This window comes from Antedon mediterranea, chromosome 8 (assembly GCF_964355755.1).
Source record: "Antedon mediterranea chromosome 8, ecAntMedi1.1, whole genome shotgun sequence".
NCBI classification, from domain to species: domain Eukaryota; kingdom Metazoa; phylum Echinodermata; class Crinoidea; order Comatulida; family Antedonidae; genus Antedon; species Antedon mediterranea.
In genome coordinates, this window is record NC_092677.1 from 13,944,952 (window position 1) to 13,968,121 (window position 23,170).

Genomic DNA, 23,170 nt, shown 5'->3' on the forward strand with positions numbered 1-23,170 from the left:
TTATTTTGATTTAGAATTCTACTTTTATCGAACACCATATGAGTAGTTAGAAATATATGGAAAGGCAAAACAATAATGAAAGCCTTCCTTTAGGAAGTGTAGACGATGGTTCTCGGAATGATAATGTTCTCCTTGTACGTTTTCTGTCGGTTACCATTATTGAAAATGCTTGACATTCGTAAAACTACACTACTTTGTTTCACAGTGTTTTAGATGATTAATAACATTTTAAAGTATAGTTTTTATTGTTTGGTAGGGCCCTTTGGGGAGGCGGAGTTCATTTGAGGGAGGTGCTTATTCGAGGGATATATGTTAAATTGTTTAGTTTTAATAATATGGTAACATTTATAATCAAATAAAATCCTCTAATAGATATGAAAAGTGGTAAAAAAGAATAACAAATGCTTGGTAAATTGTAGATAACAGTGCGATGAATTCTACTACAAATAGTATAATTGTGTTATTATAAATGTGGATGGACGTTTATTAGATAGTTGGGTTGGCGGGGTGGGGATTATTATTCAAAGTGATGTTTTATTGGAGAGGCGTTTATTCAAATAAATACCATCCTAATAATTATTAATACATTATTTAATTTAAACATCTTTTGCCCAAGAAAGAAGACATTACGGCTTACAACATGGGCAGACATCTCGGTCCTAACGGGACACAGGAAGATAGCCTACAGTTATTCCTGCCAGCTTACTCAATAAAACTCAGCTATCGGGATTTCACTCGATTTTAAACAAAATGTCTTATCATCAAATCTCGCTATGTAATTTTATAATAATATTCCCCACAATATATTCCGATTCTTTATGGCGTATATTTAATTTGATCTTTATTAATTTGCAGTATAATTTCTATTTTTTAACTACTGTACCTTCACACACGCGCGGTATGTTTTAAAATAAACAAAAAACTGAAATGCCTATGACTTAACTTTAGCTCCAGTCCTACTATCTATTTTTTTCTTCCTTCTTCCAAAGGGACACTGTATTGATTGATGGAAAGTGCCTGTTTCCAGTCACCTTTAGGGTCAAATCTATTATTTTAACTGCTCCCTTGTGTATACAAGAGAGAAAATAGTTGAAACCAGGTTGTTGCAAGGTGAACTTATCGTAAACCCGGAAATTACTTTGACCGCGAAGAATTGAAATTGAGTTGAAAATCTACTGTTGAAATCATAAATTTTGTTAAAAACCCTTTATAATATCTTCCTAAGATAGAAATATGGAACACTAATGTTATCAAATCTACGTTTCGCGGTACATCTGAGATAGATAAGGTAGGTATCCAAGGCGGAGATTTGTACCGAAGTTTTTGCATTGTGCTCGCCTATGTCAGAATTAACCATAATTTATATAGATACACCGTACATTCAGTGTGTACCTTGTCGGTGCATTCTAAACCAATGTACTGACAGTGCTTCCCTATCTTGTAGATTCTTAAGTAACTTTACTGGAATATCATTTTTAAAGTATAAACAACTAATTTATTAACGATAGGTCTGATATAGTAGAAAGTTTAAGAGATGTTGCTTCCTTAAACGGCGATTCGGATTAATGGAACCTTCACCTTTCTTTTTCAATTCTTGGATATAAACATTCTAAAAGTATAATTTTCAATGTGATACGTTCTCTTGGTTGAATTCTGTTCTTTGAAGGCCTATATTACCCACCACCTCTGCCACTTTCCCAAAACAGAATGTGTAGGCCTATGCAAAATCAATTATAATAATATAATAAGTAGGCCTTGTTGTGAACAGCTTGCTCAAGTACAATGGTACTGGCGTAGTGCTTTTGAAAAAAGATGAACAAATTCTTATTATTTTCTTAAACTTATCGAGGTTAGAGCTGCAAATTCAGAAAACTGTAAATGTGTTTTATTGTTTGTACTGTACTATGAAAATATAGATTTTATCTGTAAATGCACATTGTCATCTTTTTAACTATGATTCAATTATCCATTTTAATCTTAACAATACGGTTAAGAATATCGGGGTAATAAAAGATAAATTTAGACCAGTTAGTGAACAAATGTTATTTTACTATTTCACGACTCAATGATTTTATACAATCATTAAATGTATTAATTGGCGTCATAAATTGAATAAGTAGATAGTTTTATTCTGGTAGCGGTTATGTTACTAAGACGCCATTTTAAGATTTTCGCATTCGTAATGCACGATAATAGGTGTACCATATTTAACAGCAATACTGTTTTTTCTTTCATTCATAATTATGATAAGAGTGACGGCAGCCGTGTGTTTCTGATCTTGTTCTGTGTGTTTAACTCTCTCCAAGGAGTTGCAATATTTTAATGTTTTATATTCAGAAACAGAAAATCAACAATTGAAGTTTTAAAGAAGAATTAAATAAGAATTACATTTTGCTTAGTAAAGTCATCATATCTCAACCACGGAGTTAAATACGGAATTAACTTAACTTGAAGTTAAAGTTCATAAAGTTTAGAATGCAAACTGGAACTTCTACAAGGAAACCCGTCTATTCCAGTAAAATACCTACAGTATTATTCACTTTCGTATTAACAGAAATTGAACAATTGTTTTATTTAAAAAATTATTAACCAAGTCCGGTCAATCTATTTAGGTTTAGTATTATTTTTTTATTGTTTTATTTATTTTTTCCATAATAGATAATATTGGACAACAACATATTGGTTTTTAGCAATAGTAAGAGCCACTTCGAACATTTTTATTTATTTGATTGATTGTTAAACAGTGTATATTATATTATTGGTTTATGATTAAATTATTGTGTAATCAATGTGTGTACATAGTTTGTTTATTTTTTAATTCTTTGCGTCAATGGATGTAAACACACAAATATAATTTGCAATGTTACACGTTCTCTCGCTTGAAATATGTTCCTTATTTTGTAGGCCTCTATTATCCACCACCGCTTCCAATCCTCCAAAACAGAACGTGTATGCAAAATAAATTATTGTTGTAAACAGCTTGCTCAGGTACAATGGTACTGACGTATAGTGCTTTTGAAAGAGAATAACAAATAAAGTTGTATTTCCTCAAACATAATATGTAAGTTAGAGCTGCAGATTCAGAAAACTAATTAAAAATAGTTTCAATGTGTTGTATTGTTTGAATTGTTATTTGGAAATATAGATTTTATCTGCCGTGTAAATGCACATTGTCATCTTTTTAACTATGATTCAATTGTGCATTCTTTATCTTGACAATACGGTTAAGAATATCACTGTAATAAAAGTTAAATTTAGATCAGTTAGTGAAAAATGTTAGTTTACTATGTCATGACTCTATGACTTTATACAATCATTCAATATATTAATTGGCGTCATAATTGAATAAGTAGTTTTATTCTGGTGGTAGCGGTTATGGTACTAAGACGCCGTTTTTTTAAGATTGCAGCAATTTGTAATGCAATCGATAATGGGTATACAATATTTAACAGCAGTACTGTTTTTTCTTTCATTATCAACTGGTAAGTACATAATGTATTATTTTTTATTTGAATTTATGTGTGTTTTGTTTTTTTTCAGATAACAATCTCCACTAAAAAATCGTGCTAATACTAGAAATTGCAATCTTATTATTAGTATATTTAGTAAAAAGTTGTAGGCCTAGGCCTATTTCATTTCAAGAAAATGTATTAAACCAATATTACCAATAACAATACATATAATATGATTAAGACATTTTAAAGATCATCATTATTCAGTTAGGGGGTCAGCTGTGGTCATGTTACAAAGAGAGAGTTGTCAAAACAATATAGATAACTTAACCATATAAAACTCCTATAAAGTAGGAATCATTTTGCCATTTCCCCTAAATGTATTTGATCTTGGTATTATAAAACAACGTTTCCTGTCGCATGCAAACGCCCAAAGAAACAACAAAAACTACTTGCATTGCACCTTATGTATGTAAATCAGTAATATGAAATTAACCTTTTTAAATTAAAGAAGAATTAAAGATAGTTGTGTCTGTGTCTAAACTAAACTAAAGGTGCCCGACTTTATGAACCACCCTCATAACAGTTTTAGGGTATGTTCAGACTCAAGGCGTTAAGGTAGAGTTATGTAAGCGACGTACACATTTTTGTGTCTGAACCAGTCCGCGGATATTTATTTATTATTTAATTAGCGTTAGGGAGCTGTTACTCCGCGCCAGTGGCGTTAATAACCCAGCGGGAGAGAGTAGGTTTAATAACGCTAATCCAGTGATGCATCTGTGATTTTAACCTTAACCAATTAAAAGACACGCTCTCCCAAATTTAGCTCAAAAGGGATACTAAACTAAAATATATTTTTAGCAGGCCTATAAACAAACAAAATATATCAGATGAACCTTTACCCTAGGCTCTAGGTTACACATGGCAGGCAAGAAATCGATCAAGGCTGAGGAATTTCCGTGGCAGATTGTAGAATTAATTCGATAACTTCACCCTGCTTTATGAACTTTTGTGAACTTTTGGTTCAATTATTAAAGACTTTTTATTTTACCATAATGTTATTATTTTTTTTTTTTTTTATTTTATATATTTAGGCAAATTGCCAAGGATAACCATAAGCAAATTCAATCACTATCCTTCTTAAAGGTGGCAATCCGTTCACGAGACAAACATATACACACAATGCTCTACATAAACAAAGTCTTTATTACAAGTCTTTGGGAGTGGAGTTGTAAATTGTCATTAGAAAAAATCCTGACATATGACAGGACTTGAACCCAGGACCCTTGGATTGGCAGCCAAGCATCATAACCACCAGGCCACAACTCCACTCCATATACTTATCTTCCATATGTATTAGCCTAAATTCTGAAGTCATTTTGTATACTTGCAATTTGCTTGTCCTCATAGTTTCTCTTATAATGCCTCTTTGGCAACATTCTCTTTTGATGTTATTCTTGCCCTTTAACAGAACTGATGACTTCAACAGTGGCAACATCAACAGAACTGGTTACATCAACAATGCCAACAACAACAGAACCGATTACTTTAACAATGGCAAAAACAACAGAACTGATGACTTCAACAATGGCAAAAACAACAGAACTGATTACTTCAAAAATGGCAACAACAACAAAACTGATGACTTCAACAATGCCAACAACAAAAGAACTGATTATTTCAACAATGCCAACAACAGAACTGATGACTTCAACAATGGCAAAAACAACAACAACAACAATACTGACTACAGGTTTCTTTCTTCTTTATAATAATAATAGTAATAATAAAAAGTATGAAGCTGACGATGATTTCCACAGTATTAAAATCAAAACAGTAATGTACACAATGTCTGCATGAGAGAAAGTTTACCTTCATTGATATTTGTATTGATATATCCATGAAGAAACAAAATTGTAAACGCCTGAATAAATGCCTAACTTCACTTTACATTCGAGTACTGTATTCTAGTGCACTTGATATTGACTATAAACCATTTTTACGACAGCTCCACCAACGATTGTGTGCCCCGATGATGTATTATCATATACATCATCTCCGGATTGGGTAGTACCAATAGCAAATACGAATGAAACACCGGTTAATTGTACAAGTCAGCCCGGAGACTCTTATCCAATCGGATCGATTACGAATGTTACGTGCAGTACAACAGACGAAGAAGGACAGAAAGAAAGTTGCAAATTTAGAATTGTCATTTTTGGTAAGAATAGAGATGTTCGAGATCCTTGGTTAATACAGGATCAAATAATTTGATTTCACAGAGAGCAATAGACTAGGCTTACAAACCATTTCATGTCGTCATCGACATCTCTATCGCCCAACACAAATGACCAAGCCGATTGTCGTATTAAACTATCTAAATAATGAACTTATTATTTTAAAATTAAAGTTCGAATAAAAGAGTTCAAATGTGCAGACATGTATAATACTTTAAAAATCGTATTTATTTTTATTATAGCAACTGATGATCTTTCTACAAAGATAAGCGATCTCACAAAGGTACTGTGCCATAATGTATACTTTTTATTATAGTTATGTGATCAATGATTGTATATTTTTTTCAGTGTAGGCCTACAGTAGACGCAAGTGACATACAATCGTTATAAAAATAGAGTTTACACACCAGGGTTTTGCTGATCAATGTTAACCTATATTTTCCCTTTCCGGACCTTGATTATCTTAACTAACACGCTTCTCTTCAGGACGTTAATGAAGAAAATGTTGAAGAAATTGCGATTGAGCTTGAGGAAATAGTAGAGAAGGCAGACGACTTTCAAGCAGCTGATGTACAAGAAGTATCTGTAGCTTTGGATAGAATAGCTGACATCGAGTCACCAAACGAAATGGTAAGTTAGAAAATATTACTCTGTATTCGATTTGAAAGATAAAATGAAAAATAAAACATACAGTGCTGATACAGAGGGTAGTAGAGTAAAAAGAAAATTGAAAGAACATAAAACAGAATAGCTAGTTATAGAACTATAAGAATAAGCTAATTATATCAATCATACCAGCGTGGTTTTATTCCATGGGCTTAAGCTAGACTATGTATATGCATAATGTTGGTGGGTTTTGCCTATCCTAGATCCGAAATTCCCCAATTAAATGTTGGTATCCTATAACTTCATAAGGTGGAAAATTGAACAAGCCTCAATATCACGTGTACGTATGGTGTAAAAATATCATAAATACGAAGGCACAATCTATGTCCCATTGTAGGTTACTGGTGCCGTAGTCGGTATCGTCGATGCAGTACTCACATCAGACACGGAATTAACGCCTGAAACCACCTCTGTCATCCTTGAGTCTTTGGAGCAACAAATTAGTACAGCTGCCACTGATGGTCAGAATTACACTCAGAATGAAGAAACGTTGTCTGTGCAGACTTTAAGTTTTGAGTCTGATGTTCTTAAAACTGATGTTGTATTTATGGTGAACGACAAACAGACAAGACCTGAGATTTGTTTTGATGATCAGTGTGGGGTGATGTATGACCAGACGTCTATCACATTGCCAAAGAATGTGGTTGCAAATGGTATTAACAGTGTAAAAGTTGTTTTTAGATAATACTGTAACTATACTCTCTTGTTCTGAGTAACCTAAGTAGCATTTATTGACAATAACGAATACTTAGTCATCAAACCTTTTAATGTTCAAATAGGACTAAATAAAGACACTTGTGAAACAAGTATTACGGTAGGCCTACCCATGTAAATAATTATTATGCCTAGCAAACAGCCTAGTGCATCTCTATAACTAGAATTACTAATAACTCTTGGTAAAGCACCGGCGGATACTACTGTACAGCTGTATCATTCAGTGCACAAATATATCATTGTTCTTGCGCTACATTTATGGTGGACACTACAACATTATTTTTCTTCAGTTGAGTTCATACATAGGTCTAATAATAAGTATGATATTGTATTCTCATTTATCACTTATTATTGAGTGCTTGATTAATTGTTTATTTTATTTGAAACAGATCAAAAATCCAACATCAGTTTTACATCTTATTACAATTCAAACTTGTTCCAGAGCTCTAGAAATATAACGTTATCGAAGGTTATCCTATCTGCTACTGTGTATGATGACAACCTACCACATGTGTTTGAAGAACCGATTACAATTGTGTTCCAGAATATAGAGGTTGGTGTGTTTTTTGCTTGAGTTGTGTTTTGTTCAGGAAAAAGGAAAAGGCCTCAGACATTAGAATAGGTAGCCATATGGATGGGTATTAAACATGAAGGTTGTAAAAACCAGTAGGCCTACTTACGGGTATCCAAAATATTCTCGGTGCTGTGTTAAATCAAGGCAACCCAAGAACAGGATTCTGAGTTCAAAAAGTTTATCTGTGGCTGCATGGGTGCTGAATTAACCAAGTCATCGGGATGCTGAACTCCGGTTAATTTAACGCTTCGACAGGATAATTCGTTGTCCACTAAAAACTTTTTGACTGTTGCGATTGGCCAATTATAGACATCCCCGAATGTTTAGAACAGACACCGCGCCGTCGAGAATATGTACCCTATGCATACAGTTTACTGTGAATATTTCTCGCCGTCAAACATAAGATCAAGGGACTGTTACGATTTCTTACCTTGCCAAGGCGAGCTCAGCCTCCTGTTGCCTTGGTTAAACTGGATAACATTAACATCAGTTTTAGTGTAGAGATTTTTGTTCTTACTAGTAGTGACTATTTTGTTTTTATTTCGTACGCATCAAACAGTCTTGCCAGGATGGATAAATTATGGATTATAATTCATCGTCCTTATAAACTCAGTCTCATTTGAGTTACATCCCTGGAACCAGGGCAGGATTGAACTCTGGACTCTCGGATTGGAAGGCAAGCACGTTAACCACCAATCTACAGCTTCACATATAGCCAAATACTAGCACGTAGCCTAAATTTTCAACACTGTTTCTAACTTTTCAAAACCAATTCTAATTGAACAGGATTATGTGAATGCCACCTGTGTATTCTGGAACACAACACTCAACGGCTTTGGCGATTGGTCAGAAGAGGGATGTACGCGTGTAAATGTGGACGATGAGAGTGGTATAACATGTCAATGTACCCATCTTACCAATTTTGCTGTTTTATTTGATGTACGTTTTACTTATTTTCAAAATGCGTGTAAAATCTAGTTACTGACTTATATTTCACCAATCATGAATATGGATTTTTTTTTCATTTCTTTACAGTTTCAAAATACACCGAAAGGTCTTGAAACATTTTTGGACATAGTGACGTATGTAGGCTGTGAGGTGTCGATATTTTTCCTGCTGCTTACAATGGCCGTTATTTTATTTACAAAGTAAGTTACTAGTTACTACAGTTCTTGTTGAATTGAAATTTATATTTATACTGGGTAACCTCTTCAGTCAAAGACTGGTCTCCCAGAGGGCCCAGTTGGTGATCAGTGGCTGTGATGTACTAATACACCGGGGTAACCCCCTACTCGTCTCGAAAGATGTACTAGGTTCTTTAAAGTGCACACGAGCTAGATGTGTACACTGGACCTACGGTTTATAGTCCTTATCCGAGAAGACTCGTTCTACCACCAGAACCGATGTTATGGCTACGTAATTACGGTTCCACTGTCTTAACCGCTCGGCCACTCACTCACTCACTCACAGTTTGTATCTGGAATGTTATGAATTGTATATTTAAATGCCTATGAAAGAATCAGGTAGTTTCTATAGTATTTTATAGTAGGTGACAAAAAATGTGAACAGTCGCTATTTTTTTATACTGAAGCAACTATATTCATGTTTGCTTTAGGCCTATAAATAATCCAGTTAAAAATGTTCAGTTCCATTCCATAATCTTAAAATGTAATAACTGCAGAATATTTTAATGTATATTTTTATATGAGGACAGAATAGTAATGTCTAAAAATCTAATTTAAACAGATCTCTTCGTAAGCTTCAACCTCAGAAGATACTTTTAAACCTTTGCGCCTCTCTCACTTGTCTGTATATCACATTCATATGCGGTATTGATACTGCAACTCCTGGTACTGTACCGTGTATAGCAATCGCTGTATTGTTACATTACTTTCTCTTGGCATCTATCGCATGGACAGCTGTGGAAGCAGCCAACATGTACTTGTATTTTGTTAAAGTTGTTCGGGCCAAAACTTCAAAATCAAAAATATTACAGTGTTCGATGGTCTTAGCTTGGGGTAAGTACTGATGTCTATTTTCTAACAGAGTTTCCTAGTTGCATCGTAACAAACTTGTTAATAATGTTGTAATGACTAAAAAATAGTAACTGTCCATCATAAAGTGCAAAGTTACAATTTGAAATAATAATGTAGGCCCTGACAATGTTTGTTGTTAACCCCGCAGATTTTTAGTATTGGGAAAAAAGTTAATACGTTAATTATATTCTTTGTTTACTAATTGTTCCTAGGTCTTCCGCTCATACCACCAATATTTCTACTCTTATTCGATTTGAAATTCTATAAAAACACAGATTAGTAAGTACATTTATTATAAATAATTCATTCTCTATACCGGTAGACTACTGGTTTCGGTTTCTATAGGCCAAAGTCCAAAATATAAAAAGGAAAACAATATGATGAGATTGATATATTTTACATGCTAGAAAAAAAAACTATAGGCCTAATGTTTTATCTAACATTATAGGCTTTAAATGGTAATACTATATCTGTTTTGTGTATACATATTTTTTTTTAACTTCACAGTTGTTATGTTAACACAGATGACTCAGACAATTTCATCTATGCTGTTGTTATCCCGATTGCATTTGTCATGGCCTGTAACTGCATTATGTACATAATGGTTCTTAAAAGTTTGTATTTTTCTCGTTCTAAAGTACGGGCAAATATGTATAAGCCTAATAGATTGAAAAAGAAGAAGAATCGAATCTCAAACGCGATCGCACTGTCTTTCCTCCTAGGCCTGACATGGATGTTCGGATTTCTCTCTTTTGTAAAGAAGGACAGCAGTCTTGTGTTTCTGATCTTGTTCTGTGTGTTCAACTCTCTTCAAGGAGTTGCAATATTTTACTTTTTTATATTCAGAAACAGAAAAACACAAATTGAAGTTTTAAATAAGAATTAAAGAAGAATGAAATTTTGCTTTAAAGTAAAGTTATTAAGTTAGCTATCTCAACCACAGAGTTGAATACGGGGTTAAATTTCATAAAGTTTAGAATGCAAATTGGCGACTTGTTTCATACAAGGAAACCCGTTCAATAATTTCGTATTAAAAGAAATTGAACAATTTTTTTATTTGTAAATTAATAACTAAGTCTGGTCAATCCACGTTGTTGACATTTAGTAGCTATTTTTTCCATAAAAGATAAGACTTGACAAAAAAAAATGGATGTCGTTAGTAGTTTTCAAAAGATGGCACTTCGAACATTTCTCCTTTTGATTGATTGTGAAACAATGTTTATAGTTATACTATTGGTTTTATGATTACATTATTATGTAATCAATGTGTGACGTGTACCATTGGTTTGTTTTGATACCATAAGAAATTATCATTTTAATAGACGTAATAAAACATTGTTGCTGTCAAGATTACAACGCAATTACCTATACAGCCTTTAGTGCTATGATAAAGTAGCATGTTATGTAACTGCTTTTATAGACAATTATATTAGACTAGTACATGTGTGAAGTCTTATATTTTGTTGTTTGTTGTTGACGTGATACAGCTTTGTATTATAGGCCAAATGCCCACACTATAATTTTACTTCGTTACTATTTCATGAGAATGTCGGGTAATTTCTCAAAATGTAGGAATATACTATTGATTTTCTCAAAACATTCTTTAAAATTTAATTCAAATTTTCAAACCAATACAACTTAATGTAGGCCTACAGTATAAATGACGTATAGGCAGACCCGTAATACTTTCAAAGGAGAATAAAAGAAAATATATTTCTTGTTATTTTTATTCTAATTCTGCCTAGGATTTAGTAAACTGTACCAGTACTAAGAATCAAAAAGATGTGCGACTTTTCTTTTTTATTTGTACCTTTAAGAGCATTGAGGAAATGAATTTATTTTCTCCATGTTAAGAGGTAGTTAAGTATGTGCCTTTGTCCGGATTGTTATCTCTTTGACTATTCTTTATTATAACTTGACAATACACCTAATCATAACAACGATCAAATATTGATATAACTTTTTTATAAATTTAATGTCTTGGTGATTTTTGTCACGCAAACATGACATTATTCTTACTATGGTAGTTACCGTATGTAGACCTTCCTAGATTGCAGAAAATTAAAAATTCAAATGACAATCACGATGGGCATACCATATTTTAAAGTCATACTATTCTTTGCTGGTAAGTAACATTTTATTAGTAGTAGGCCTAATCACACTAACAAGAGAAATATTTTTTAGGAAAAACTGTTGAATTTTAATATAAATTTTTAAGACGCAAAACATTTATAGGCCTACGTATCAGTGAGATTATTTTTTAGGAATGGACGTGAACTATTGTAATTCTAACCTGAACCAACCCATTCCACTATTTTAACTATTTTCAAAAAATATAAGGAAGGAAGAAGTTTAAATTATTAGTTATCGTTTTACAGTACTGCCGCTTTATGATGTTGCTGCTCCATGGCCAACTACAGATATTTCGATGACAGTGGAATCATGGAGATCCCCCTCCAAATCTGACATATCTTATACTACGTGGGTGGTATACTATAATATTACGATAACTGCAACAGAAGAAATGCTGACTACAGGTTGTTTTTTAATACCGTATATCATGGACAAATGAAACCAGACTTGTATCGGTTTTTAGATGAAAGCTACAATGTATCTTGCCGCCACCGCGCGAATCTCCCATAATTGTTAAAATTAACAACCGTCTTCTTACTGCGCATGCGCCGTTAAGCTGAAAATCTCGCATTAAAAACCGCGGTTTGAGACATGCTTGCATTGTACACTACTTCACATGGCAATGCAATGATCATAAACATTATTTAAAGATATATTGTCCCCCTAATTTTAATGTATGCCGTTTTAATGTGGGAGTTTTCTGGAACAAACTAATAAAATAAAATATTTTTAGAAATATGTTGACGAAATACTAAAAATACAATCTTCACAATCTTCACCAACTTATCTTTGTTGTCAATTAACACTCGACATGCATTTTTTTTTAAATATGCCGTTTTAATTTCACATAAAATTTATTCTCACTGACCAAAAATTGGCTTGAAAAATAAATTATATACCAGAAAAACGGTAATTTAAAGCAAAACATAGTCAAATTGACTGCCAACCAAGAGGTTTTTGGTTGAATTTAACCATTTTATTTGATTTTTTATAGGTAAAATCATTATTTCCATTTTTCTTGCTATGGAAGTGATTAACTTGATTAAAACTATAAAATGACATATTCAAAGAAGTCTGATTTTATTAATCTTCATTTTTCATGTTTGTGGGGGTAGACCTACAATCTTAGATTAACGTAACTTTGAGCTTTGGGAGTTTTCCGGAACAAAATAATAAAGCAACTATTTTTAACAATATTTTGACGAAATACTAAATATACAATTTTCATTAACTTATATTTGTTTGTTAATTAACCTTTGACACGCATATGGTTATACATGCCATTAGAGCAATCAGACTGCGCAATACCATCACACTCACGTCATATTGCGAATTTTGGACAAAAAGTGTTTTGAGAGCGCTTTTGATTTAAACATTAGCGCGAGCCTATCTTTACCGCTGAGAATTGTATTGAGAAACCCGAAGACTTCACGCGAGCGAGACGAACTGACTAAGAACATTATTACTATAGATTTTCACTTCATACACGCTTATTATTGAACAATAGTTAGTATAAATAACTGCTAGTTAATTAGAGACATTCGATGTTACTAAGAATACTAAAGAAATTACTTATAATACAAATTTAAAAGATTTATAACGATTCTAGTTTAGGTAACATTCGCCCATTAACAATGAAAACAAACAAATCCTGCGTAGGAAATCGCGGAACTCTAAAAACTTTGTTTTAATATCACGCTAAAATTGTTTCCGAATTTTTAAATACATATTTGTAAATATTATGTTAAATTTCAATATCTTTACTTTTAAGCCTCAAAAAATCAAAATGTTGATATTTTTTTAAAGAATTTTATGATCATTTGAAATCGGGTATATTTACTATCGATCGCGCTCCGCCGGTGCCCGAGTAGGTGTGTACGCGTCGCTTTTGCAGGCTCTATTCCCAGTAGCGAGTTTCGGTCGCGCTAACATAAGCAATGTTTTCTACATTTACATGCATTAGGGGTAAATTATGTTTTAATTGTTTTTACCGCATAACAAAATTCCCAAATTTATTTCTTTTCTTGCCTAACCGTTTCTGTCACCCTAAAATCAAATGCTTTAACTGCATAATTTTAAGCGACAATAACATACAAATAGGCCTACTATAATTTGATCACTTCTGCGCAATACTTTAAAGTTGTTGTATACAATTATTTTAAGAATATAAATAAAAACACACGGAAACTAATAAAATGGCAACTAATTGAAAAGTCAAACTCATTTATTTCATCAATTAAATATTTGAAAAAAATCAAATCAAGTAAGGTACTGCTGTGTAGGCCTTAAATATGATTACTGTATTTTTTTAGTTTTAATTTGTATAATGGCCTAGGCCTAATAATATAGTACTAACAACATGTTTATTTCTAAAGGCAAGAATAACAAACAGCTTTATTTATTTACCTTCAATATTAAATCTATGAGAAACCTCAATTATGAGAATCATTTAAATTTCTGTCACCGTACATTTCATTATAATGAAAACCTTTAATTTAAAAGACATTTAATTAATAAGAGCTGGTCAAATTTTTTTTAATGTCAACATGCTGTCCATAAATAGCCGCTTTCAAGTGATGCAAATGTTTTCTGGAGTCAGATCCTATAAAAAATATAGAAATATAAAAAGTATGTTAATTTAAATATGTATTTGAAAGATGGGCTAGAGGTATAGGCCTACTGCATGATAAATTAGGCTGAAAAACCTAGCATGTGGTCCTAGGCCTACTATAAGGCCTAGCTTAATGTTTTAAATCCCATAAAACGTTTAAATTTAATACAAGTACAAAATCTAATTTATATAGAGTTGTAAAGTGTTGTACATTCAGTACATTAATTAAAATAAATGAGAATGGGGCCTAATATTAATAAATAAACATGTAAAAAAATTGGCCTAAACGACTACGTGTGTATCTTATACGCATTGATTAACACGCAGTACGCGTTGGACCATCAAGGCTAGGCCCAGCTTCGCACAAACCACCGTTATACATGTGATTTGTTTACCTATTTCAATCGCCATTTAAAAAATATCTGAAAATATCAACATGCCCATTTTTTGTCAAACGAATATTTACATTACATAGTAACTTTTTATTTAGTCACTCGTTTACTCAAAAATTGAGGAATTTTTTTATGGTCTCGTAAAAATGTACAATATTATTATTGATAAAAACCGTATAAAATCTAACAAAAAGAAGAGCAAATTCAATGATTACCTGACACGATCATAACTGCTATCCTGTTCCAAAAACCAAGTCACATGCTTCTTCAACCCTTGCTTTAATTATTCTCATGAATTATTCATAAGAAACTATAATTTAAGGCTTTCAATTGGTTAAAAGAGTTTAACCCTATTAAAATTTTTAATTCACATCATTTCCGGGTGATGTTGTCGCGCTTCGATGAATCTCAGAAATCACAAATGACCGCTAGAGGGCTCACTACTTTTTGTCTAGTCTAAATGAATGTGCCATTTAAAAAGTAATTCTCGTTGATATTTATTCACGATATCACCTGTTGATTTGCAACTTCCTTAAGGCCACGGCCGGCAAGATATATGGTGTTTAAAAGTGTTTGCTTTAGAACAGGCTTTCATCTTACCACTTTGTATGTATGTCTTGTTTAATTTGTCCATGGATTAATATATTTGTATTTACTTTATTTTTCTATCACAATGGTCGCAAATTCTAGTAACAGGCTATTGTGTCTATTGAATATACATTACTGTATTTAAAATACCATTTTCACGACAGCTCCACAAACACTCGAGTGCCCCGGAGACATATCTACGAATACATCATCTCCAGTTTGGGTAGTACCGATAACAAATACTGTACAATTGGTTGATTGTACAAATGAGCCCGGAGACTCCTATCCAATCGGATCGGTTACACAAGTTACTTGCAGTGCAACAGGCGAAGCAGGACAGACAGACAGTTGTACATTTTACATTACTATTGGTAAGTAGACGAGACTATTGTACATAACGACACTGTACTCTCTCGATAGTGCTACATAACATTTATTTTATATCATGTGACACACAATCGTCCAATCAACTAGAGACATGGCAAACACATTCATGTAGAAATCTGCATTAGTAGGCCTATTGCTAAATTGTTAGTAAGCCTACTTATTTATTTTATTACAGAAACTGATCTATCTGTAAAAATAAACGATCTCACAAAGGTACTGTATAATGCTTGAATTTGTACTTACTATACATTTAGTGAGAAGACCTCTGAACTATCCCGATATTTTAGTCATCTCCTGCTCTCTCCCCAAATTGCAATTTCTCCCGATATTTTGGATAAACCGTAAATCACCCGATATGTATCAATTTATAATTTCTACTACTCTAAATATTAAGAAAATAGAAAACATAGGGAATATCGGTCAGTATATGCCTAATTAAAGTGAAATAATGAGTTGCAAGCGCATTTTTTGACTTCGGCACGCATTATAGATGCCAATAATATTGTTTTATTTTGTTAATAGCGCCCTCTATGGGTTGATGTAATATTATAGCGCCCTCTATAAGTGTTCAGAACAAGTTTTGTCGATTTTATGTGCGTAAATTTGGTTCTATTAGCAAAGATGTTCTTATTAATTTAGCGGGTAGGCGTAAGTTATTTGATTTAATTTTTCTTTTTAAGGCTGTGAACTCAATTTTCCATGGTAATTTTGAAGTGTACTTTCCTATTTCTGTTCCACAATATCAATTGCGTAATCCTGCTTTATTTTCTATATCAAGAGGGAGGGTAAATATTACTAAAAATGGTTTTGTTAATCGTTTGCCTAAGTTATACCACTCACTATGTAAAATTGATGGATCTGTTGATATTTTTTTTGATTCCCTTGCTTGTTTCCGTCACAAGGTTTTGTCTAATGTCAGTAATATTTAAATGTTGTCTTGTTATCTATTGATTTTTGCTTGTATATAATATGTTATATTTTACGACTTTCAACCCTGTTAATGGTGACGTTTGGTCACTGTAGGGTGATGATGAAATAAAATAAAAAAATAAAAAAAATAGTTTCATAAAAACATCCCGATAATTCATTTTCCAAGTTTGGAGATCTGAGTAGAGACAAGACTAGTTTACAAGAATTGTAATTAATATAAAATAAAATAAAAGTAATTTCACACTTCCCCGATACAATGAATCTGTTTAAATTGCGTTATTTCAACGCACTCACGTGACTCTTGTTTCTTACTTTGAGCTGATTTAATAATGAATTTGATATTTAAATGGGGTTTTTTTCTTTTATAAGCATCTGCTTCAAGAATTTTCCCCTTTTCTTTGTTTAAATCAATTTTGTAATTATAAATGTTAATTTTGTCGTTTATTTATCTACTTTATTTACAAAGAAAATAAAGAAGTTGTCATTGTCATAACAAGAAAGAGCGTTCAGGCTTCAAACTTAATTAGGGCCTACACGTGTCATAAATAATAACATTTTCACAGCAAGTTAATATTTCATGTATCTTTTTGCACTATTAAGGTCAAATTGCTCTTTATCTTGCGGTTAATCAGATTTCGGTTTAAGGTGTAATTAACAAATCCATCTTTTTTGTGGGAGTTGGATTTTTGGAACAGCTGGTTTATCTCAAAATTTACCATTAGGCCTACATGTGTAAATTGTAAAGTCCGAAGGAGCCCTTGGATGGGTTTCTCAATCCACAAACAGACCCCGTCTATGTTTAAGTTTCTATTCAGGACGTCAACGAAGAGAATGTTGAAGAGGTTGCTGTTGAGCTTGAGGAAATAGTAGCGACAGTAGAAGATTCTGGTGGCCTTCAACCAGCTGATGTACAACAGGTATCTGTAGCTTTGGAAACCATAGCGGATATTGAATCACCAAATGAAATTGTAAGTTAGATTATGTATAACACTGAACATGTCATTTAGTTAGGACTACAATTATCTATTTGAATTTACCTCAGTGCCGGTCCGAAGTCGAGACCTACGTTTTTGTTTACACTTGGGCAGAGCCATGAAAGAGTGAAATTAATTTGAAAACAATTCCTGGGTAGAGCATACCGATCCGGTTCGGTGTGTGGATACAGCAACGACTACTCAATTAAAAGCAGCTGTCATGAGGCAGAATTAAATGTTGCTGACTATCGACACCTAGGTACGAGTCTAGGTGTATTATTTATCTACGTCATATGACAGCTGCAAAATCAGTCGCAAAATGGTAAGCACATTTTTTCCATTTTCAGGTTACTGATGCCGTGGTCGGTATTGTAGATGCAGTATTAGGCACGTCCGAGTCATCAGACACGGAATTAACGCCTGAAACAACCTCTGTCATCCTCGAGTCTTTTGAGCAACAAATTAGTACAGCTGCCAGTGATGGTCAGAATTATACTCAGAATCAAGAAACGTTGTCTGTGCAGACTTTAAGTTTTGACTCTGATAATATTAGAAATAATGTTGTATTCGTGGTGCAAGAAGAGAAGAAAACGACTGAGATTTGCCTTTATAGTGGCTGTGAGGTGTTCGACCAGTCTACTATCACATTACCAAGAAATCTTGTTTCAAATGGTATATTTTGTACAAACAGCAACATTCTCTTCGGGCCGCTAACCCGGTCTCTTTTTCTTATTGGTCAACTAAAATAAGTAATATATAATAATGATATATTTGCAACAACCTTAACTTACTCAATAACAATGTAAAGCACTAAATAGTCAAATAATTATTAGGTTAAACTATGGTCGCCTACAAAATCATGTATGAACACAGCGTACTATGTGTCTGAAACATTTATCATTATTTATTTTATTTGAAATAGATCAAAGGTCCAACGTCAGTTTTACGTCTTATTACAATTCAAACTTGTTCCAGAGCTCTAGAAATATAACGTTATCGAAGGTTATCCTATCTGCTACTGTGTATGATGACAACCTACCACATGTGTTTGAAGAACCGATTACAATTGTGTTTCATATTATAAAAGAGGTAAATGTTGAACTTGTTTAGTGTTATAACAATCAAAGGTTAGACTTACCTCTCCTTAACTATTTTATACACAAGTGATCTCAGTACTGTATACAATGTTTGCAGTCAATTGCCGTTCTGCACATAATTTCGGTCTAGTGCCTAACCTAAAATTACCCCTTTCTGAAATTTGATCTTAATTCTATGAGCACTATATCATAATGATAACAATACATAGCCCGAAAAAAAACACTGAGGCTGTGTTACTTGGACAAGTATTTTTTTTTTTTATTTTGACCATACTGACCCTGTGTGACCTTTGACCCAAACACCACAAAGTAACATTGCCAGTCCATATATCTAAAAAGTAAAGGTGATTAATCAATGAAGTTTAGGAGTGTCCTCTAATTCGCAGTAGTTAAGCCGAGATATTACATATACTTTATCAACACACTTTCTTACTTTCTAATTAATAATACAGTATACTAATACATTTTAACAGGATTATGAGAATGCTACCTGTGTATTCTGGGACACAACACTCAATGGCTTTGGTGATTGGTCAAAAGAGGGATGTACGCGTGTCAATGTGGACGATGAGAGCAGTATAACATGTCAGTGTACACATCTTACCAATTTTGCTGTTTTATTTGTAAGTTTTACTTTTTTTTGTACAAAAAGTGTGTATTGTCTCACATTGTGAACCCGTTCATTAATCTGCTGTTTTATTTATAATTATTATTATATTATTTTATAGTTTCCCAATGAATTGCCAGAAGAATCTGGTGTGCTTTTGGACATATTGACATATGCAGGTTGTGGGTTGTCGATATTGTGCCTGCTTATTACAATAGCCATTATCATATCTACAAAGTAAGTTACTATAATTTTTGGAAAGTATATTTTTCTATCTGAAGCATGCAACAGGCGTGCATATTGCTTTACAGGAGACTATAGGTGACGATAACTATCAATTTCTTTATAAAAAAAAAGTGCCAAAATAAACTTTCAACCGCAATACAATAAGTAGAATAGAAAATTTATAGAATACTGTAACGTAAATAAATTCGTTTGAACAGATCTCTTCGTAAGCTTCAACCACAGAAGATAATGTTAAACCTTTGTGCCTCTCTCACTTGTCTGTATATCACATTCATATGCGGCATTGATACTGCAACTCCTGGTACTGTACCGTGTATAGCGATCGCTGTATTGTTACATTACTTTCTCTTGGCATCTATCGCATGGACAGCTGTGGAAGCAGCCAATATGTACTTGTATTTTGTTAAAGTTGTTCGGGCCAAAACTTCAAACATTTTACTGCGTTCTATGATCTTCGCTTGGGGTAAGTATGATTTATACAGAACAATGATAAAAAATAACCCAAAATGTTGATACCGAAATTCATTTTGAGTATAACAGTACAATGCATATTAGTATTTTATAAATATTTTAGTTTTATACTCTCCTTTTTTTTAATCTAGTTTAATCATTTCATTTGTTGTCTTTTGCTGTTTTAATTTGTATAATTGTCAAAAAAGGCAATTGTCCAATTTATGGTCCAATAAAGGATCTTGAACAATAACTGTTGACATCATCATCATGAAATGCACAATTAATAATTTTAAAAAAATGTTTCCTTAAAATCTCGACGTAAGGTTTTTCCGTAATATTACGCACATGCGGGCATCAATTTGTTTACAAATAATAATAAAAATATAACGTTACCGGCACATATTGAGAAACAACGTTATAAATAACCGAGATGTAGATGCAGTTACCACTCCCTACAAAATAATATAAATTCTTTGTTTACTAACTTTTTCTAGGCATTCCGCTCATACCACCAATAGTTCTAATGTCAGTAGACAGGATGTCATTCTATGAAAACAAAGACTAGTAAGTACTGTATATTTAGTAGTCATTCATTCTCTACTGGTTTGTTTTCGTTCTGGTATATAATAAAAAAAAAACATACAAAAGTCAGTATGAAATTATATTTGTAGTAAGGAGAATACAAATGCATAATAATAGCAAAAACTAATGAAATAGAAATATTTATATAATTGATATTTATAAGAAATTAAATTCAAATACATTTTTATTTTATTTCATATTTACAATATTAATATTGAAATATATACATATGATTATAGAAATACAGACACTTAGGTCTTGCATTAGTCTCCATGTGGAAATGCGTCTTAGTATTTAGTCACTCATACTTCTTTAATTGTTAATCTATGCGTAATTGTTAATATCTATGGACCACCAGAGATTTCGAAATAAAAGAATGAATTGAATTACGACGACTGTAACAGATCCTGAAAAATAAAACAGATGAGCCAAATTCATAATCTATTTATTCCAAACAATGAAAACAAGAAACAAAATGAATCCATACATGATAGAATAACAAAAATGTTTCGGTTTTATCTTTTTTTTATGTGAGGTAACCCGTATACAAACTATTTTTACCTTTCAGTTGTTATGTTAACACGCATGACTCAAACGTGTTCATCTATGCTGTTGTTATCCCGATTGCATTTGCCATGGCTTGTAACTGCATTATATACATGCTGGTTCTTAACAGTTTGTACTGTTCTCGTTCCAAAGTGCTGGGAAATAAGTATTCTACGTTGGAAGAGAAGAAGAATCGAATCTCTAACGCAATCGCATTGTCTTTCCTCCTGGGCTTGACATGGGTTTTCGGATTTCTGTGTTTTGATAAGAATGACGCCAGTCTTGTGTTTCTGATCTTGTTCTGTGTGTTTAACTCTCTCCAAGGAGTTGCAATATTTTACTTATTTATATTCAGACAAAGAAAAACAAGAAAAGATAAAAAACATAATTTTAAAAGAGGTTTAAAGAGGAATGTTTCGGGGAAAAAAGCTATTAATACGGCAAATAGCGATAGCACCATTGAGTTAGCTATCTCAACCACCGAATTCAATACTAAGTGAGTTCGAAAATCCAAACGAAGGTACGGAATAAAGGTTACCTTTAAAATGCAAATTGGAGATTTTTGCATACAAGCACATTCTTTTCGCATTCCATAAACAAAATTATTGTTATTGGGCCTAAGTTTCAGATTAAAACAAATTGAATAACGAAATGTGTTTGTAACAATTGCAAGACAATTTAATATATTAGAGAAACTATGCCTATACATCAACCGTGTGTTGAACCCCCGGATTATTTATATAACAAATACGGTATGTTTCATCTTAGGATTTTTTTTCAATATCATGTGTCAAACCACCTCATTCATGATTTATCCAAAACAAATGTAAAAACTATTATACATTAATATAAACTGGTTTTGGATCAGAAATTCTAAAATGAAAATAATTTTTCTTCACTCTTTTTCTTTCATTTTTATTTTACCCATAAATATAAATTATATAAACATTGTAACATACAAATAATAATATATCAAGGGAAGGGCTAAAAATAGTTAAATACTAATCTTGATTATATGATTACATTTCCGTTTACATAATATAGTATAGAAGAAATATGAAAGAAATTATATTATATTATAATAATTATTTTCAAAACGCTAAATGCGAGATACAAATTTAGGCTCATTACAAGGTTTCGCGCTTTTGTAGATAAGCATTGTTTTACCAAGAGATGGAACACACTAAAAGGTGTAATTGAAAAAAGTGTAAAATGAAATGTCATGCTGTGTCGTTTGAGGTGATTTTGTGCTTAGGTTTTTTGACAATTGTGAGCTAAGCTCTATTTTATATAAATCATTTCAAATTACAGTACTATTATTTTATAAATCAACTCCAAAAAAGGTTTGAAATTCCTCTCCTTTTCATAGTTCATAGTTCATATACATTTATTCAGTTATTATTAAAATGAGAACAACAACTGGGGCCCGCACTAGAAGCATAAGCTTGTCTCATGAGGGCCCCAACAAAACAAGATGCAGAAATACATAAAAGAAAAAGCATGATAAAACAATAAACAAAATATAAGTCAAAAATGAAGGAGAAAAAAAAAATATAGAGCGTAACAAAAGTATGTTGTTTAAATGGCTAATAGGTAGCGTTTTACAGATTTTTTAAGAGTAATTAAAGATACAGAAAGTTTTATTTTAACAGGGAGATCGTTCCATAGTTTAGGTCCAGCTATTGAAATAAAAAATTGATTTCTAGTTAATCTTGTAAAGGGAACATATAAACGTGTCATTCTCAAATGATAATCATTACTTAAATTACTTTTTGATAAAATTCCAAGATTTTCTTTGATTGATTGTTGAAAAATGTTTATTAATTTGATTAATTAAATGTATACTTTTGTTTTTGTTATGATTACTTTGTTGTTTCAATTTAGATTGCATGGCGGATATCAAAGATTACAAAGCAATGGACAAAAACAAAACTTCATGAAACTC

At 32.4% G+C, this 23,170-nt stretch overlaps 2 protein-coding genes across 2 annotated transcripts; both read left to right on the forward strand.

Annotated features, from left to right (window-relative positions):
* The first annotated feature begins 5,352 nt into the window (after positions 1 to 5,352).
* Positions 5,353 to 11,527, forward strand: LOC140057634 (adhesion G-protein coupled receptor G6-like). The gene is made up of 11 exons (XM_072103351.1): positions 5,353 to 5,368; positions 5,461 to 5,673; positions 5,863 to 5,972; positions 6,176 to 6,319; positions 6,693 to 7,008; positions 7,459 to 7,622; positions 8,430 to 8,582; positions 8,679 to 8,791; positions 9,390 to 9,661; positions 9,892 to 9,958; positions 10,187 to 11,527. Exons 1-11 carry the CDS (start codon positions 5,353 to 5,355, stop codon positions 10,563 to 10,565), a joined length of 1,947 nt encoding a protein of 648 aa, XP_071959452.1. The 3' UTR covers positions 10,566 to 11,527.
* Positions 11,528 to 12,155: 628 nt separating this feature from the next.
* On the forward strand, positions 12,156 to 23,007 carry LOC140056189 (adhesion G-protein coupled receptor G6-like). Its single transcript, XM_072101483.1, has 11 exons — positions 12,156 to 12,216; positions 15,568 to 15,774; positions 15,966 to 16,003; positions 17,536 to 17,688; positions 18,042 to 18,366; positions 18,617 to 18,783; positions 19,265 to 19,414; positions 19,520 to 19,635; positions 19,842 to 20,107; positions 20,592 to 20,661; positions 21,248 to 23,007. Exons 1-11 carry the CDS (start codon positions 12,204 to 12,206, stop codon positions 21,723 to 21,725), a joined length of 1,983 nt encoding a protein of 660 aa, XP_071957584.1. The 5' UTR covers positions 12,156 to 12,203; the 3' UTR covers positions 21,726 to 23,007.
* Positions 23,008 to 23,170: the final 163 nt, after the last annotated feature.

Bases quoted from the DNA above. Each gene is read 5' to 3' on its own strand.
- LOC140057634 (XM_072103351.1), top strand. The intron at 5,674-5,862 runs GTAAGAATAGAG...TTAAAATTAAAG, and splicing joins ATTTAGAATTGTCATTTTTG to TTCGAATAAAAGAGTTCAAA. The intron at 5,973-6,175 runs GTACTGTGCCAT...GCTTCTCTTCAG, and splicing joins AGATAAGCGATCTCACAAAG to GACGTTAATGAAGAAAATGT.
- LOC140056189 (XM_072101483.1), top strand. The intron at 19,636-19,841 runs GTAAGTTACTAT...TCGTTTGAACAG, and splicing joins GCCATTATCATATCTACAAA to ATCTCTTCGTAAGCTTCAAC. The intron at 20,662-21,247 runs GTAAGTACTGTA...TTTACCTTTCAG, and splicing joins TTCTATGAAAACAAAGACTA to TTGTTATGTTAACACGCATG.